The sequence below is a fragment of the Urocitellus parryii genome, chromosome 9, assembly GCF_045843805.1.
Source record: "Urocitellus parryii isolate mUroPar1 chromosome 9, mUroPar1.hap1, whole genome shotgun sequence".
Taxonomy (NCBI): domain Eukaryota; kingdom Metazoa; phylum Chordata; class Mammalia; order Rodentia; family Sciuridae; genus Urocitellus; species Urocitellus parryii.
The window spans coordinates 67,143,698-67,161,843 of record NC_135539.1 but is presented as its reverse complement, the minus strand read 5'-3'; the positions used below and the strand labels follow the sequence as shown (position 1 = coordinate 67,161,843).

Sequence of the window (18,146 nt, the reverse complement as noted above, 5' to 3'; positions counted from 1 at the left end):
AAATCCCAACCTTTAGTCAAAATAATGTTTCATCAACCAATCATTGCAACCAATTTCCAAAGCCAGTCTCTACTAAGTTCTCTGAATGTATTCTGCCTTTACTGTGTTAGGAGACAATATGAGATTTTTTACTCAAATCTCTAAAAAAATACCAGCTAATTTCTAATTTCTGCAGTTAGCATTTCTCACTTTTGCTGGTTTTCACTTTTGCTATTTTTTCAACCGTGTTTTGTTTATTCAAAGAATGTCACAAGGTCATTTTCTTAGTCTGACTATGTTCAGCATGATGCCACAAAAGCAGAAACTCTTCTATTTTCTAATCGTCATTCTAGTTTTTACATTGTTCATTTTATAAAAGTACTATCAACATTCAAGATTGAGTCTTTTTATAGATACTGATATTTAGCAAAAACCTACAAGTGAATCTTCATGGCTATCTATTAGGTATATGTATAATATTCTAAGACACTACTGTACATTTCCAAAGTAATTGCAACATTTTACACTGCCATAAGCAACGTGTAAGAGTTTAATTTGTTCCACAATCCCACCAATACTTGGTATTATTAGCCTTTTAATTTTAGACACTTTCATAGGTGTCTGATAGTATCTCATTGTCATTTAAATTTCCACAAAGACTAAAGATACCGAACATTATATATATATATATATATATATATATATATATATATATATGTATGTATATTATTCTTTAATTATATATTATGCATTTTCTTTAATCAAACATGTTATACTATGTAATTTATAAAGCCTATATATGTGATTTTCATACACACACACACACACACACATCTTTGTAAGGTGTCCAAATATTTTGCTCACTTATTTTTAAATTGGGTGGGTACACTTTATTATTAGGTGAAAATTTGATTATTCCTAGTGTATTGAGAGTGTTTATCACATATGGGTGTTGAATTTTAGCACCTATATTTGTATGATTTTTTCACTTTGATTCTTTCAATTGCAATTATGGTGCAGTAAATTTTTCATATTCTAACAAACAATGTTTTAACAAACTTATATTCCTGGAATAAGCCTGTTCTATCATGATGCAATAATATTTTTCTATACTTTTGGATTTAATTGGTAAAATTTTTGTGAAGGAAGCCAGGTATGGTGGCACACGCATGTAATCCCAATAGTTCGGGAAGCTGAGGCAGGAGGATCTGAGTTCAAAGCCAGTCTCAGAAAAAACAAGGCACTAAGCAACTGAGTGAGACCCTGTCTCTAAATAAAATACAAAATAAGGCTGGGGAAGTGGCTTAGTGGTTAAGTGCCCCTTAGTGGTTAAGTTCAATCCCTGGTACCCCATAAAAAATTTGTGAAGGATTTTTTACATATATGTTCATGTGGAATATTATACTCAAGTTTTTGTTTTATTGGTGCATTATAATCATACACAACAGTGAGATTCATTATGCCATATTTGTGTATGCACATAAAATAATTTGATCAAGTCATGCCCCAGTACTTTCCCTTTCTCTCTTCTCCTCCCTCCCCCAATCCTCTTACTAAATTCTAATCTCCCTTCTACTATTATTATTGTTTTAAATGCATTATAAGTATATATATATATATACATATATAATTATGTATATTCATTATGGTATATTCATACATGGAAATTACATGATTTGTGGGGTGGATTTCATTCCCCAGGAATTCCCCATACCTTCCCTTCTTTCCTCCCTCCCTCTTGATACCCTTACTATACACTATTGTTCTCCCTTTTATTTTAATAAGATCAATTTTTTTATCCTTTATTTCTATCTTCCACATCTGAGAGAAAACATTTGACCCTTGCTTTCCAATGGACTTAAATTTTCTTTTAATATCTTGATCTTCTTTTGTCAGTACAATGCTGACCTCTTAAAATGAGTGAATAGAACTAATTAATTGTTTCTTCAGTATTTCACAGAATTCTTGTTTCCAAGATGGCAATGCAAAGAACTCACAGATCCATTCTCCAGTGAGACAATCATAAACAGTAAAAATTAGAAAAGCAATTTAAAGACTTTGGAAATTGTCATAAAGGGCATTCAGCAAATGAATTCACACTCAAGGTCATAACTCAATCTCAGTAAAAACAGCAAGAGTCTGTAGCACTAGGAACCACCCTCCCCCCACATGCCAGCCATTCAGTGTGACATCCACTCTAGGTGGATATTGCCAAGAAGATTAGGTTCCTGATCCTCACAGTTTTCACCCAAGGTATTCTCCAGAGGAGCAATGAGCATTTCCCACACACTCCCCAACTCTACATTGCAGAGGCTAAATCCCAGAAAAATGCAAGGGATTCCCTTCTTCCACTTAGCCTTCCCTCCATTAATGGGGTGGAGGTCTAAGGTGCAGCTGTCTGAGAATAATGGAATTCAAATCACCTGTACCCCAGCTTGCTCATTAGGCATAGATAACATGGTAGAACAGGCAAATTGAACAAATAGAAGTTACTTACCTTTCTGGTTCAGAGTTCTGCTCATGATGTAGGGCATCCCTACAAGAGATGCTGCCAATCCAGAACACGGTTTGGGGATTTTGTCTAGGTGGAGAGGGAGCCACAACAACAGAGAACTCCAAACTACTCTCCAATATTCCTGACTTTATTCGAGAGGAATTTAGGGGAAGTTCAAGCCCAAGAAGACTCTTGAAAACAGCGGAGATTTTAGTAACTACAAAGGGGATGATAACTCTATGGGGGCAACAAGTTAACTCCAAACCAGCTAGGTCAGGAGACTGTCCCCAACAAAGAAATAGTTAAGAACTCTCCTGGGGTCAGAACAAACCTCAAAGACTAGGCATAAAAATTACTCTTGAAAGGAGGCATGCATTTAATTGGATCAGACTGTGAAATGATTTGTGCCCTAGGACACTGCTGAGAACAATAAAGGAACCAGCAAGCAAGTGGGGAGTCCAGTAGCTAAGTGTAATTCCAACAAAAGCAGACTGGCTTAATAGACAGGTCAAAGAAAGACACAAGGAGAGCCCTGTTAAAATCACTGTGGTTCCAGGATGACTGTCCTAGTCCCTAGGCTGTACCCTCTGAGGAGTGACATGAGAGGTTACATACTATAGGGGAAACAAATTTCACTAAAATAGTCCAGCCAAATTATTATTAAACAGATAAATGAGCAAACAATCTTCTACCAACTCCCCAGAATAGATTATGTCCAGAATTCTGACAACAGAATCACCTAAAATATCCAGTTTTCAACCAAATATATATATTTAGAAAGGAATAAGAAAATGTCATCCATATAAAAAGTAGCCAAAATAAATTGCATATGAAATGGTCCAGATAGTGGAGTTAACAAAGATTTCAAAGCAGGAATTACAAATATGTTCCAAGTACTAAAGGAAACAGTGTTTAAAGAAGTAAAGAAAGGTTTGATAGGAATGTCTTATCAAATAGAGACTATCAATAGAGACGGAACCCAAAAAAGAGACAGAAATGTCAATTACGGAGTTGAAAAGTACAATAATGGAAATGAAAAGGTCACCAGAGGGACTCAGTAGTAGATATGGACTGGCAGAAAAAAATAATTAGCAAACTTATAGCTAGATTGATAAGGATTATAAAATATGAAGAAAAAACAGAAGAAGAAATGAAAATAAATGAAATTCTTAGAGAAATGTAAGCATACTAGCATACATGTAATGGCAGTACCAGAAGAAAGGAGAGAAAATGAGCAGCAATAAATGAACACATAATGGCTGAAATTTCCACAAATTTCCACAGAAAGTTCAATGAACTCAAGCAGGATAAAGGCAGAAATCCATGGTTAGTTACATAATAGTAAGTGTTGACAGCTCAAGACAAAAGGAAAATCTTTAAAGTGACAGGAATAAAGCAAACTGTCACTTACAAGGAAATGCAATAAGATTAACAGCTGACTCCTCATCAGAAACGATGTAGGCTAAAAGCTATAAGGATGGCATGTTCAATGTGCAAAAAGCAAAGACCCTAACCACTAAGACTGTTTTACCCAGCAAAACTATCTTTCAAAAAGGAAAAGGAAATGAAGACATCCCTTAGTAAACAAATCTCAGAGAACTCATTGCTAGCAGACCCACCTTATCAGGTTTATTTTGTAGTATAGAATATTCAAGCCTTCTGTATTTCTAATACCTTTCTACTTACTCTTCAAATTATTAAGGAAATGATTTTGAAACTGACATTTGTTATGGTTTCGATCTGGAATGTTCCCCAAAGTCTCATGTTGAAGGCTTGGTCCCCAGTGCAGCCAATTTCAGAGGCAAGGCTTTTGGGAAACATTTGGATCATAAATGCCCAGATCTCATTAGTGAATCAATAAAAGGACTCCATAGCAATCAGCTTGAGGTGAAGCAGCATACCATGAAGGAAGGGCTTGGCATAGGAAAGCAGCTCAGGACACGGCAACCAGGAAGCAGAGAAAGAGCTCACTCACCAAAGGCACTCCTCCCATGACTACTTACTCCAGTATACCCTACCTGCCGACAGGTACACCTGATTAATGCACATCAGTGTATATCCACCAGTGAGGTTGCAGTTCTCGTTATCTAATCATTTCACCTCTGAACATTGTTACGTTCTCTCCTACGTGAGCTTTTGAGGGGCACCTCGTATTTAACCTATCACAATAGCTGAATAGACTATGGGGAGGTGGTGGAAACTGTGGGAGGTATGGCATTGTTGGAGAACGTACATCCCTGGGAGCATGTCCTGGAAGGGTTTTTCTTGTCCCCAGCCCTGGTACCCCTTTCTGCCTCCTGGATGCGTAAAGTAAGCAGCTTTTCCTCTGACACATTCTTCTGCCATGGAGTTCTGCCTCACCTCGGGCCCAAAGCAATGGAACCAGCCGATTGATCATGGACTGAAATTGCTGAAAGCAGGAGCCCAAGGAAATCCTTCCTCCATAAGCTATTCATTTCAGGTATTTTGGTCACATTAGGAAAAAGCTAACTAACACACTATTTAATATTGTGGACTCCCCCACCCCCCATTGGTTCTGTCAGTTTTTATCTCACAGATTTTAAAACTGTGTTATTAAATACACACAAATTTAGGGGCAATGTATCCTCTAGATGAATTTACCTTTTTGTCATTATGGATGTCATTTGTCTCTGATTGTACTGTTTGACTGGAAGTTGCTTTGTCTTATATTAAAATAGTCACTCCAAATTTTTATTAAGTTTCCATGGTATATCTTTTCCCATCATTTTAATTTTAATCTACATATCCATGTCCATACATTTAAAGCATGTTCATACTTGCTTCTCATCCAGTCTGGCAATTTCTACCATATTATAAATCTAATTATAAATTATTGGGTTTAAGTCTAGCATCTTGCTATTTTTCTATGTGCTTTATCTATTCTCTGTTCTCTTTTTTTCTATTTTCCTACTCTCTTTTGGTCTGAATATTTTTAGTGCTCCATCTTGTCCTCTCCTACCTTATTCACTATTCTTCACTTTATTTTTATCCATTTCCTGAGGGTTTATAATATGCACCTTTAATTTGCCACAGTCTAAATTAATAATTTTGCCACTTCACATCTAACATAAGTCACTGGAAACTATATATTTCCAATTTTTTTCTCCTGCAACTTGGGTATAATTATCTCCTATCTTAGTTCAACATGTGTGATACATGTGCATAGTTATGACTGTGGATTTTAATAGACAAAAATATAAAGTAAAGTGTTTCATATTTATCCTTACATTTACCACTGACGATATTCTTTATTCCCTCCTTAAGTCAGGAATCATTTTTGTTTAGCCTGAAAAATGCTCTTTGACATTTTTTATAAAGCAGGTTTCTGGGTGGTAAAATTTTTTTTCATTTAATAAATGTTTCTGTCCTAATTTTGGCTTCCTTGATGAATAATATTTTCACCAGATAAACAATGCCAAGTTGACAGCATTTTACTTTCAGTACTTCAAAGATGTGATTTTAATGCATTTGATTACAAATCAGTGGTCCCTTTTGTCTATAAACCCTACATTACATAATAATGTGTTTTTTTTATTCCTTATGCTTCTTATTATTAGTTTTCAGCAATTTGTTTACGGAATGTCTTAGAATGGTTTTCTCATCTCCTTGGGAGATTTTTAAAAATTTTTTGACATCCGCAGTCGCATTTTTAATGTTCATCATATTTAGCCAAACTTCAGCCATTATTTATTTAAATCTTGTATCCTTCCCCTTCCACCTCCACCATTCTGGGATAGCAACTACCCTTTGGTTAGAAGACTAGGTAATGTCTCAGAGGTCACAGAGGCTTTCTTTCCCCTGTCATTCTTTGTTATTTTTATAACTATGTTTCAGTTTGGACAGCTCTGATATGTCTATCTTTAAGTCCATCATCTTTTATCCCATTTGTCTAATTTGCGATTATATTCTATCATTTTTTTCACATATATATTATATTTTTTGTTCTAGGAATTATCTTCAGTTCTACTTAATAGTTTCCACTTTTTTCAACATTATGGTAACTTCTTCCTTTAACTACTCATGCATATTTACAACTGTTTTAAAGTCCTAACCTGCTTATTCCAATATCTATTTTTCTGGGTCTTTTTGTATTGACCAATTTTTCTTCTGAGGCTGGTTTATGTTTTCCTGCTTCTTCACGGGTCTAGGAATTTAATACTGTAGCTGAACTTGGGTAAAGTTACATTATGGAATGTCTGAATTTTGCTCTCTTCCATTAATGCGTGTTGAATTTTGTTCTGGCAGGCAGTTAATTTGTGGAGCAACCTGAACCTTTCAGAAAACTCACCTTTTAGAACTAGGTAAGCCCTTCCTCTAATAGATAAACTGTCCAGGGTTTCTACGAAGGGCCTCAAGTACTCAATGAAGTTTCTACAGTTGGGTGGTCAGAACTCAAGCACCTCTCAAACCTGCAAAAACTCCACTGATTGTGTGGATTACAGCCCCAGAGTAACTTTTGCTAGACTACCCCCTACCTTTTTGCTGTGGTTATTATTCTTTACCCAATGCCTGAAATTAAGGTCTACACACAACCAGCTTAGATTTCAGTCAAAGACTTTCAGGTCTTCATTTAGATTAAATAGATAACCTATATGTAGAGTTCTACAAACCTATTTTTTCTGCATAGACCCCTCTTCTCTAAAAATGCCAGCCAACTGGGCCCTTGCAATTTTTCAGTTCAGCAGGACTATTCTGGTCTCCTTGGGAATGTCCTCCTTGGGCCTATGGTCTGAAAACTCTCTCCAAGAATCAAGATGAGACGATTACAGTGTTCACTCATTTGTTTCCTTTTCTAAATGTCAGACTCCTAAGCTTTCTTTTCCAAAGTTTGAAAATGTTATTTCTGCCCAGTTTTGTCCAGTTTTCTAGGGACAAAAGCATACTATGACCAACAGAAGCTGATGTGCCAGAATATTTTTATGTATAATGAAATTGGAGTGCTCTTACAGTTCTTACAGTGTTTCACAAACTTGCCTTTGATAAAAATCACCTTAGTACGTTTATTTTTTTAAATACAGTTTCCAAGCCTCCATTCCTGGAGTTTTTAATTCAGTAGGTTCAAGGTAAGGTCAAATTTTTACTATCAGAGTAGCCTATAGGGTACTTCAAAGAATAAAGGCACCAAGACCATCCCCCCTTTTTTTGTATTCTGGTGTCAGACTAAAATGATAGGCCTTCTTTGACCATGATTCATTGCATCTTGTCTTTTATTCTATGTTAACATACCCATTTATGATCCTCACAGCACTAAAACAAATACATAATAACTTAATTTGTTTTTATTTTTCAATTCTTTCCCAACCACTAGACTGATGACAGAATTCATCTTGTCCCCTATTGAGCACATATAATGTACCAAAATGACTTGCTCAAAGTAAGAGATTACTGTTTATGGAATAAATAAATGACTGAACTTAAGTTCTGTGAGCTTATTTATGCACATAAACACACACACATTCAAAATAAAGAAGGTCATCTTTTCATATGGTATGGAAGGTACCTCTTCAAAGTGTAGCATATTTGATTTAATTTCAATAAAATACACCAATGTACATACTTCTAGATTCCAATAAAATTCTCATGAAATATTCATGAAAGCTAGCACCACCACCACCTACCAGACACTTTCTAATGTACAATTTTGCAGTGTTTAAAAATTTCACATTACTCTTCTGCTCTGTAAACCAGAAGCTGTATTTTATAGTTACTATTGACATCAAACATGATATGCAACTGGGTATATTTTTGTAAGTGTATATAACCATGTAACCATTAAGTCAAAATATAGGACAGTTTCCTACCCTAAAATGTTTTTAAAGTTAACATTACACATTGGTAATATTAACAACAAGATATCTATGGTAAAGAGAAAATAAAATATCATATGAAATATTGTAATGTGTACAATAAAAACCTATTCATTTATTAAATAGCAAGATTTCTCTGGTCATCCCACATCTTTTCCCTTTATAGATAATACTACAAACTTGTATTCAGAGGAGCATATTCTTTTGCAAGCACTGGAGTACTGCTAGGGCAGAAGGATATAGAAGAGTTTATATACGTACATAAATACACAAACACACACACACACACACACACTCATATTATATCCTAGGTTCAAAAGTATAAAGAATCACATTTAGACCTTTTTCTTATATTTTCCTTTAAACGAAACCTAAAATGAAATGACTCTGGTTAATTGGCTGTCTATTCTGTTGCAAGCACAGCAAATAATAGCCTTTTATGTGAGAACTGGAAATGGCTGTTCCAGCCCTAAGAACATGAAAGGAATCACACTGTCAGTCTGCTACCCCACTGCAATTGTGAACTGCCAAAGGCAGGAAGGAACGGTGTTGTACAATCAGAGGAAGCAAAAGCCTAGCTTCCCACTCCTGCCTGCTTCCCTGACCCTTCACGCATACACAAATGGCAATAGCTTTGTGTCCCTTCTGTGTACATAACATTAAAGAGTTAACAGCTGAACAAACAGAAACCACTCACTCACTCGTTCCAACTCATCTTTCTATCATCCTATGTTTCCTTTCCTCATGACAAGCCTTCTATTACATACTAGATGGAAGGATAAAAAACAGAATAATCAATAACACGTGACATATGAAAGTAGTATTTATGTCTATGAAAACCACTTCGGTGTCCTAAAATGTGTGGTTGAGAGGCTTTCTGATTATTTACTGAATTTTTGTGCTTTCAGATACCACCTGTAATTGCCAGTCTTTGATCTTCTGAAAGGGATATAATTTTAAAGAGAAAAATTGCTATAATTGAGAAGCAATGAGAGAATGCAATGTCACTATTAAGAACGAACAAATCAGGGCCAATTCAGATGAATAATAGAATGCATTCTGTACTACCACCGTGAAAGGAGCAATTACAGCTAGGATTGATTATGAGGGAAAGGGTCTTTTAACAGAAAGATGTCCCACCTCTGATTTCTAATAGAAGGTATCCTAGTCAAAAAGATGCTGAGAGAGAAGTCTATATTTCCTTAAATAGTTAAAATGTAGTTATTCAGTCAACCAAGAAGGGGAAAATTACAGTTAAACCTGTTCTTCCCTTTATATTCATATGTAGCAAAGGATTAATATAAGAGTAACTTAACTCAATTTGGGCTGGTTTTTTTTTTTTTTTTTTTGGTCTCCTGGTTCAGATGATAAGCATATGCACAAACCTCTTTCTTCATACAGACCCTCAAGAGTAGACACTAGGAATTAAAGGATGTACCAGGTAAAAAGTGGTACTTTACTAAATAGGTCAGTCAATAGGGAGGCAATAGGCAGAAAGGAATGTAAGATATCGCAAAATGAGATCTAAATAAAAAGAAACATAAAACACTGGTTCTTGTTCTATGCCTCTATCATTAGAAAAATCTTGAATAGTATGACAATAAAAATTCCCACAGAAGTTCTGTAAAAAAGCAAATGAGCAAACAAAGCAAAAAACAAAAACAAAACAACAACAACAACAAAAAACCCTTTCTACTCCTTCTCTTACTAGGTAATTTCATTCAAATGTACAGATGGAGGACCAGAAATTCATCTAAACCTGGACAACATTTAGCCTAAAAATGAACATACAGAGAATTAAGAAGGGAATAACTCCTAAACCAAATATTGTATGTTGTCATGCTCAAATATTTATAGGATAACAAAATAAAGAAAAAAGACAGGAAAGAGAAAAATTGTATAAAAAAGTTTTTAAAAAATCAAAAATCACAACTAAAAATAGACTGGTTGGCAGGGTCTGGGGCAACATTATTCTTAAGATTTCAATTCTGGCTTGAAATATAAGTGAAATGATTTTTCCTGGTGAAAAGTCCCTGTGCAGGAGTTTGCATAGGCGGGTACAGCTTTCAGCACATGCCAGGTTTACAACGAGGGCTGTCACTCACTGTTCTGATACACCCCCTCCACTGGATTACATATGCAGACTCACATTTGAAGCCCAATGTTGTTAGCATGATCCTCTGGGTAACACCAACCCCTCTGTGACCACTTTTTGGATATACTCATGCAAAATAATTTATTGGGGCTTTATTATGATAAGAGGTATAATTAGCAGTCATTTTGTAGCACAAACTATTGATGCCACAAGCCAATTTTCTGAAAGTGCCTCTAACACAGCACCTGCACCATTCATGTTTATAAATCAGGTAATTGTACATCTAGCCACTTATGTGTACATGTAATTACTCTAATTTACATATGCAGAGTAATAGTCTTATACATACAGTTTGCCAACTTCTTGCTTGCTTTATGCCTTCACCCCCATTTCCTAAGTTCAGCTAGATCAGATTCCTAAAATATCATTTTATTAAACTTCGTCTATTATTTTTTCTTAAGCCATGTAGGGATATTTACATCTGATAATAAAACATAAGGGCAAAGTTCCAAGTCCCTGTGTTACAACTCTACTGATTTGCTGTACCAGGATGCCACTTTACTTGCACCAAATGTTCCCAAACCATTTTAATCAGTCTTTTCTGCTCTCTCAAAACAATATTCAACTATGAGTAGGAGTCTCCAACTCTCACCTAATTCCAAATGCTAACATTGAGAAATGCCAATGTAGGTTAAAAGATGATGACTGGTCTCATTCAATATTTCTAAGCTCTGGGCCAAGATTCATACCTTGTTTCCTTGCCAATTAGGCCTATATTAGCCAGAGTCTCTGTTTAAATGCTAATCTGTCCATTATTCTACATGTACAAAATTAAAAATGCATTATTGAAAATGCTTTGAGAAGATACACAAAATTTTATTCAAGACTACCCTAAGGATTTACACAGCATTACATCTCAAATATACAAATGCAAACAAGACATAAAACCTTTAAAATTCACCACTAATGTAAGGCTAAATGGTTTAAGTTCATAATTTGTGTTCTATTACTTGGATAAATAAATTTAGATGAATAAATTTATCTTTGTTTCATGTGTGATTTCACTACCTTAAACTACAGAAATATAAAATTATTTTGCAATCGTAAACAAATTGCCATATTTTAAAGACCATAAATGGTTATCTAAAATTTTTTTTAATTTTGTAAAATAATACAATATAAAGATTCAGATGGCAACAAGGCTATTGAAAATACTGTTATATTTTGGAAGGCTCATTCAGTGTTAACACCATTATTAGTAAGTTTACTTCCCCATAAATGTAAATACCTGGCACTGTAGTTTAAGCCATTAGCAGTCAATAAAGACAGAAAAAGAAAATTGTAGCTGTTTTTGACAAATGAAGTCTCACTTAACATTAACTTTCTCTTACACCCAACCACCTGGGTAAAGATTCAGCCACGTTAACTGAACAAAATATAGATGAATCAATATATATTATAACAAAATCCCTTTTAACTGCAGGAAAAAATAACATCAATTTCCTCAGCATTTTATTGGGGACTCATTTCCTTTTAATCTTTAGTTGTCTTTGTAGATGTTTAATTTCATGACGTGTATCTGAAGATAACAAGGCCAGAACTGGCAACAGCATTCAACTAGGGACATGATCAGACAGAAATACACAAAGAAGCATTTGAAGCATTTGATGGTGTCAATGTTGTGTGTACATGAAATCATTCCAAGACCGCACGTCAAATTTCCACCCACAGAAGTAATGCTAAAACACTTACCTCAAGAACCAGCCATAGCTTATCTCCATTTATTTTATCCTTCTTAAAATAAATCCCATAGAATTTGACCACATTAGGATGGTCAGAAAGCGCTTTTAAAATATTATACTCTGCTTCAATCTCTTCATCAATATCCTAGTTTCAAAAAAATCATAAGAACTGTGAGAAAAATATGAATAATGTCAAAGAAACACATTCAGCTATCAGATATAGAATTTAATTTTGTTAAAGCAAAATCATAATAGTTTGAATTGTGCTTAGTACTATCTATTGAAATTTCTCTTACATTAAGAGGAAAGATTGTGACTTTCATGCTAATCAAATGCATCTCAAATTATATTAATTGAATTGAATTTAAACAGGAACAAATAAAAGGCTACCTTTAGACAGTGAGTCGCGTGTGTGTGTGTGTGTGTGTGTGTGTGTGTGTGTGTTGCTGAGGGCTGAACTCAGGGCCTCATGCATGCAAGGCAAGCATTCTACCAACTCAACTATTTCCCCCCAGCAATAAAAGACTACTTTTAAATGTAGTAGGAGGACTAATCCAGGTGATTGTGGTTTCACTTCATCAGTAACTGTGTTAACAAAGTAACAAAGACATTGCTTTGAAATAAAAACTTTCAGGAATAGAAAGTGAGTTTATTTTATTACTTTGGAATATAAGATATTGAAAAGCTATTTAAGACCAGTCAAGCAAGCAATAAATTCCTGATTCCAAAAAAAATGAAATAAACAATGGAGGGAGACTCCTCGAGGATTTTATAGCACTAACTAGGAGAACTAAACAGGAAATTCAATTCCTCACAATTAGAAACCTCACTTTGATTATAGACCAACACCATTTCTACTCTGGAAACATTTAAGCAAATCTGAAAATTAATTTCCCTTCTCTAAGAAATGTAATTTTTTTTTTAAATTGTCTTTGGCTTGGCTTACAAGAAATTCTGTCTGAAGCCTAACTGAATGCAGGAAGAAAGAAAGCTCTGGTTAAAATAATATTTTAGGGTTACTTTTAGACACAATTTTTTACAAGATTTTGAAATCTAAAATGATACTAAACCAACTACTGAGCCGTTGAGCATGACATTTACTTGTTTATGCAATTGTTCTTTATCAAGTACTTATTGTGCCTTATTTTATATGTAAAGTACATAAATCAGGAAAATCAAACAAGTAGGCTTTTTCGTATTTTTAAAAAATGTAATCTGGTTTAGAATGACATTGTGATGAATAACTACTGGCAGACTTTTTAAATGTTTAAAACAGATAAGATTAAAGTTAATTAGGGGGAAAAGCCAAAATTTACTTACATGAATTGGATCCAGAATTTTGACTGCTGCTTTTTGGCCATTTTTCTTATTCAACACTTTAAAAACTTTCCCATACGTTCCTTTGCCAATAGTTTCAGTGATTTCCCATGTATCAGAAGGATCAGGAAAGTTATCAAAGATGATTGTTTTTCCAATTAATGGAAACATCTCTTGGGCTTAAATCACTGGAGAGAAAAAGTACAGTTTTACCTGCTTGTGACTGGAGATATTAAGCGGCACATAAGCCCTTGGGAAATTAATAATTTCACTGATAGGATAAAAAATATACAAGAGTAACCAAATGTTCTTCACAAAGAAAAATTTAATTTCTTAATATGAGCTTAATAACGCTTTGCAAGCAGACTTTTATTTCTATATTTAATATGGCTTTATATTAACTGCTATTAATTCTTTTCAGATTAAAGAAACATTTATAGTATTTTGATTTACTTCTTTATATTCAGATATTATAATGAATCAATGAACTTTATATATAATTTTACAGATGATAAAGTTCAATTTCCTCATTTATGCAAATCCTTTTTATTATTTTTTTTAATTTGTTCTTTATAGTTATACATGACAGCAGAATGTATTTTGGCAAATTATACATACATAGAGTATAACTTATTCTATTTAGGATCCCGTTCTGGTGGTTGTACATGATGCAGAGTTACCCTGGTCGTGTATTCCAATACAAGGCTAGGAAAGTTATGGCCAATTAATTCCTATTCCCCTCTTCCCTCCCTTCCCTTTGTTCCCCTTTGTCTAATCCATTGGGAAAATCCTATACATTATAAATGATAACATTTTATGTCACTTTTCTATGTAAAACCTAATAATGGGCTCTCTCACTGCTTTTAGGATGAAAGTTTATTAACACAGCCTAACAGATCCCTTACAATATAACCACTGCTTAATTTTTCTAGCCTCAACTCCTGATGCCTTATCTCTCATACATTATGATCCAGCTGCTCTGGATCCATCAGGTCCTCTCCTTCCTGCTTTAGGGTCTTAATATATGCCATCCCCTCCCACCTCTGCCTGTGGCTTCTTTGCTAAATTCTAACACTTAGTTATCTTTAAGGTTTCAGCTTAGATATCATTTCCTCCAAATGTGAACACTCTCTATCTGTTTGAGTTTCATGCCCTACCCCTGCAATCTAGTAGCACGATGTACTGCTTTTTGACATAAGTACATGCGTCTAGCACCTGGCAGACGGCTAAAATGATTTTTGATTAATTAACTAATTGATTAAAATAACATGGTCAGTGAGGTCATTTATCAACATCATTGTCAATAATATCAACATCTGATATCATTACTGTATTTTTACATCATAAATATAATACACTATATTTAAAATGTACAAATATATAAGTGACATCATGTATTATTTATGATAGAAGATATTATTTGCAAAAAGGATATCTGATACCATCACTGTATGCCTAGCACCTGGTAAGTGCTAGAATAATTAGTCAAATGAATTAAGGAAATAATCAATAAGGTTAAGTGATTTCGTAAAACAGATTTTACAGATAACCTAAGATAAGATCCCAGGTTTCCTGACTTCCAAGTAAAGTTCTTTACCTCCACATTCTTTCTATATTACACTCAACTATATCTATGAAATTACAGGAAAGTGGGGAGGCTTTAAAAAAAAAAAAAAGAAAGTTCTCTTATCATTTTTGGTAGCCCTCACATTTTCTCAATTACCTACACAAAAACACACATACTCTTTCAATGTTAGAAATTTGACCACAGTTGTCTTTGTATTAATTTGCATATACTGAAATATATCTATTCCTAGATACGTACTAATCATCTATAATATTCAGCCATGCTCTTCACTTGTGTGATGACTTCATCCACATCACCAGTCCATCCATTCACCACTTTCTTTAGGGTCACCAACCCTCTTCAGTCTTGACTCCCTCCTCATTTTCTCCTTTCCCAGAATAGAGCCTATGGCTTCTATTAGTAGAAATGCCCTCAACACTCCTTTCTTTCTCTACCACCATCTCATAGGGAAAAAAACAAAAAACAAAAAACACAACTCTGACACAAAGATGGTAGAACAGATCTAGGCCATAACTCTCTACTCCTCTACAGCCCAGAGAAAAAAAGCAGAGAACCAACAGCTGCCCAGAGAGGTGGGTGACAGAGAACACTAGACACTGGGCTGCCTGAGACTTGGGGAGGGATCTGGAATTTGGTTACCAAAGCAGAGAATAAGACAAAACACCCCTCACTCTGAATGCTGACCAGGGTAGGGTCAGGGAGAAAGGTAACCAAGAAAGAAAGAGGGAGAGGAAAAGCCCCTGAGCTTACTTCCTTAACAGTAGAAGAAAAGTGGACCAAGTTAAAACAGGAAAGAAGCAACAAAGAGTGAAGGTCATGAGTTCAGCCCAAATTGTAGGCTGGAAGGTGTGCCGGGCAGGACAGGGCAGCCATTTTGTAGAGGCCACAGTTAGCCAGAATCCCTAGAAGAAATTAGATCAATACAGCTTCTCCCCACTTCTACATAGTAACAGATAAAACCAGAGGGAATACCTCTGAAATGGGTTGTCTTAATAAACTGTCTAGAAGGAGCCTGTTGAGGGATCACGAGTAGCTGAAGACTGTGGAAACCTCTCCCGGTCACTGTGGACAAGGGAAATGGGGAGAAACTTTCCCAAGATCTAATCACTCCTGGGAGTACTAACCCCAATCCAGTGCTCCCAACAACCTCCCCAGCATCAAAGATGAAGACCCTACCTATGTCACTGGGACAAGTAAAACCCTGGTGATCTGCAGCAAAGAGGAAAGAGGCTTCTGTGCCACAGACCACCTACAGAGAGCCTGAACCTACAGGTCCCACAGCTGCAGACAGCCACCAAGTGCTACAAAGAAGCTCCAGCAGAGGAGAGCTGGCACCTATTGATTCACAATTACCAGCCATCAGTCATAGGAGCTCAGAGAAAGGTGGGCCAACTGACACTCGACTCCAGTCATGAAACAGTACCCAGGTGATCGACATCAGCCTGGGTGGAGGCATCTGTGCCACAGGCCACCCATAGAGAGCCTACAGTCACGGGCCCCATAGTTGCAGGTAGCCATTAAGCTCTATGCTGCTATATATAAAAGCTCCCGGGGAAGGCAGAAGGTATTCAGCATCCCACAGCAGATAGTGACAACCCTAAGCCCTGCACCCTACACCCCCACACCTAATATAAACAGCCAGCAGATGCAGCACCCCTAAGCATACATACTTAGGCCTCTGGGCTGACAAACAAGTACCCGCTGGTAAGAAAACCACAGCAGCCCGGTAAGTAGCTCCTGTGCCCTAGTATCCTGTAGGAGGGTACAGAGCTGCGAGTCCCAGAGTGTCAATTCTCACTCAGACACATGGACCCACAGAAGGCATTCTCTGAGGACAACCCCAAGCAGACAACCCACAACGGCAATCAACCCCACAAATTACTTAGAGAGGAGCACTCCACAGACACCAGCCAGTGTTCCCACACACACGCCCATTGACCTGCAAAGTGTGCACTCTGAAGGGATCACCAACCTTATACTCTGTCACAGGGCTACCCAGAACCACATCAAAGAGACTATAATACCTCTGCCTCAGACCATCACACCCCACATGCTCCGAAATATACACTGGGGAACCCACATCAGATTTGAAAGTGCTAGAAACACAAAGATTTCAATTTGTGGGAAATAAAGTGATTAATTCAGGCAAACAAACAAACCAACAGTGTTTTCTACAGGAGGGAACACAAGACTGCATCCTGTGACAGGGAATAACCTGTCTGCTAATTCACAGACAACTAGGGATCATCTCCTCTGGTGTGAAAGAAAGCTAGTAAGTACCAAAGATCAGAGGAGCCACCTAGAAATGTATTAAAGATGAGGTGTGATTGATATCTCCACACCTAAGGGAACTCAGAGGAAAAGTTGAGGAGCAATGGGCATCTTCTAAAGGTTCAAAATACTGATGAATCCAAACCAGGAAGACTCAGTAAGAAAGCTCTCACTTCAGCTTGCATTATCCTAAATATCACTAATGTCATTTTTGATCTTAAAGATATTACTTTTCATATTGAATCGATAGATGGGTCCCTATTATTCAATACTGCAGCACTCAATCCATTTGATTGTATTGCTTCTGATGTCTTAAAGCATTAACTGGTATCGTTCTTTGTTTTTTTAGCTCAGCTTTACACTTGCTCTTCATAGTCTCTCTTTTCCATCTTACATTACCTGTTACTTCCTGGAACCCCACCCCAGCTTGTATTTTTTTCTGTCTTTCCTCCTCCTTTTTTTTCCTCTTTAGCCACTGTTCTCCTCTTTTTAATCCCTATATAGTGTAATAGTAATTTTGCTACCTTTAATAACTAATTTCTCAGCCACTTCAAGAACATTACTATAATTTTATATCCTGATTAGAGGAACTGGGAAGAACATTTTCACTGTTTTTCCCCCCCTAAGATTTATGAGTACATTGCTTTTCTCTAAAGCAATTGTTGCTAATAGAGCTTAGTAGCTTCTCTCAGTGATACTGACACTGGGAACACCAGAAGATATATGTTGAATGGGAGTATCGATACCTGAATATTAAACCAGCCTGGAGCACTTATTAGAAAGAAGTTCACTGAATACTCCCTTGCATAAAAGTAGAAAAAATAAGCATCCC

At 36.0% G+C, this 18,146-nt stretch overlaps 1 protein-coding gene across 1 annotated transcript in view; it reads right to left on the bottom strand.

The window, feature by feature from the left end:
• The window catches only part of Myo3a (myosin IIIA), a 200,593-nt gene extending 186,967 nt beyond the window's left edge, over positions 1 to 13,626 (bottom strand). Inside the window, exons 1-2 of the mRNA XM_026401190.2 lie at positions 13,459 to 13,626; positions 12,149 to 12,283 (exon numbers count right to left, since the gene is read on the bottom strand). Coding sequence (XP_026256975.2) covers positions 12,149 to 12,283; positions 13,459 to 13,626 — 303 coding nt within the window. The remainder of the gene's footprint in view (positions 1 to 12,148; positions 12,284 to 13,458) is intronic.
• Between the last annotated feature and the right edge of the window lie 4,520 nt (positions 13,627 to 18,146).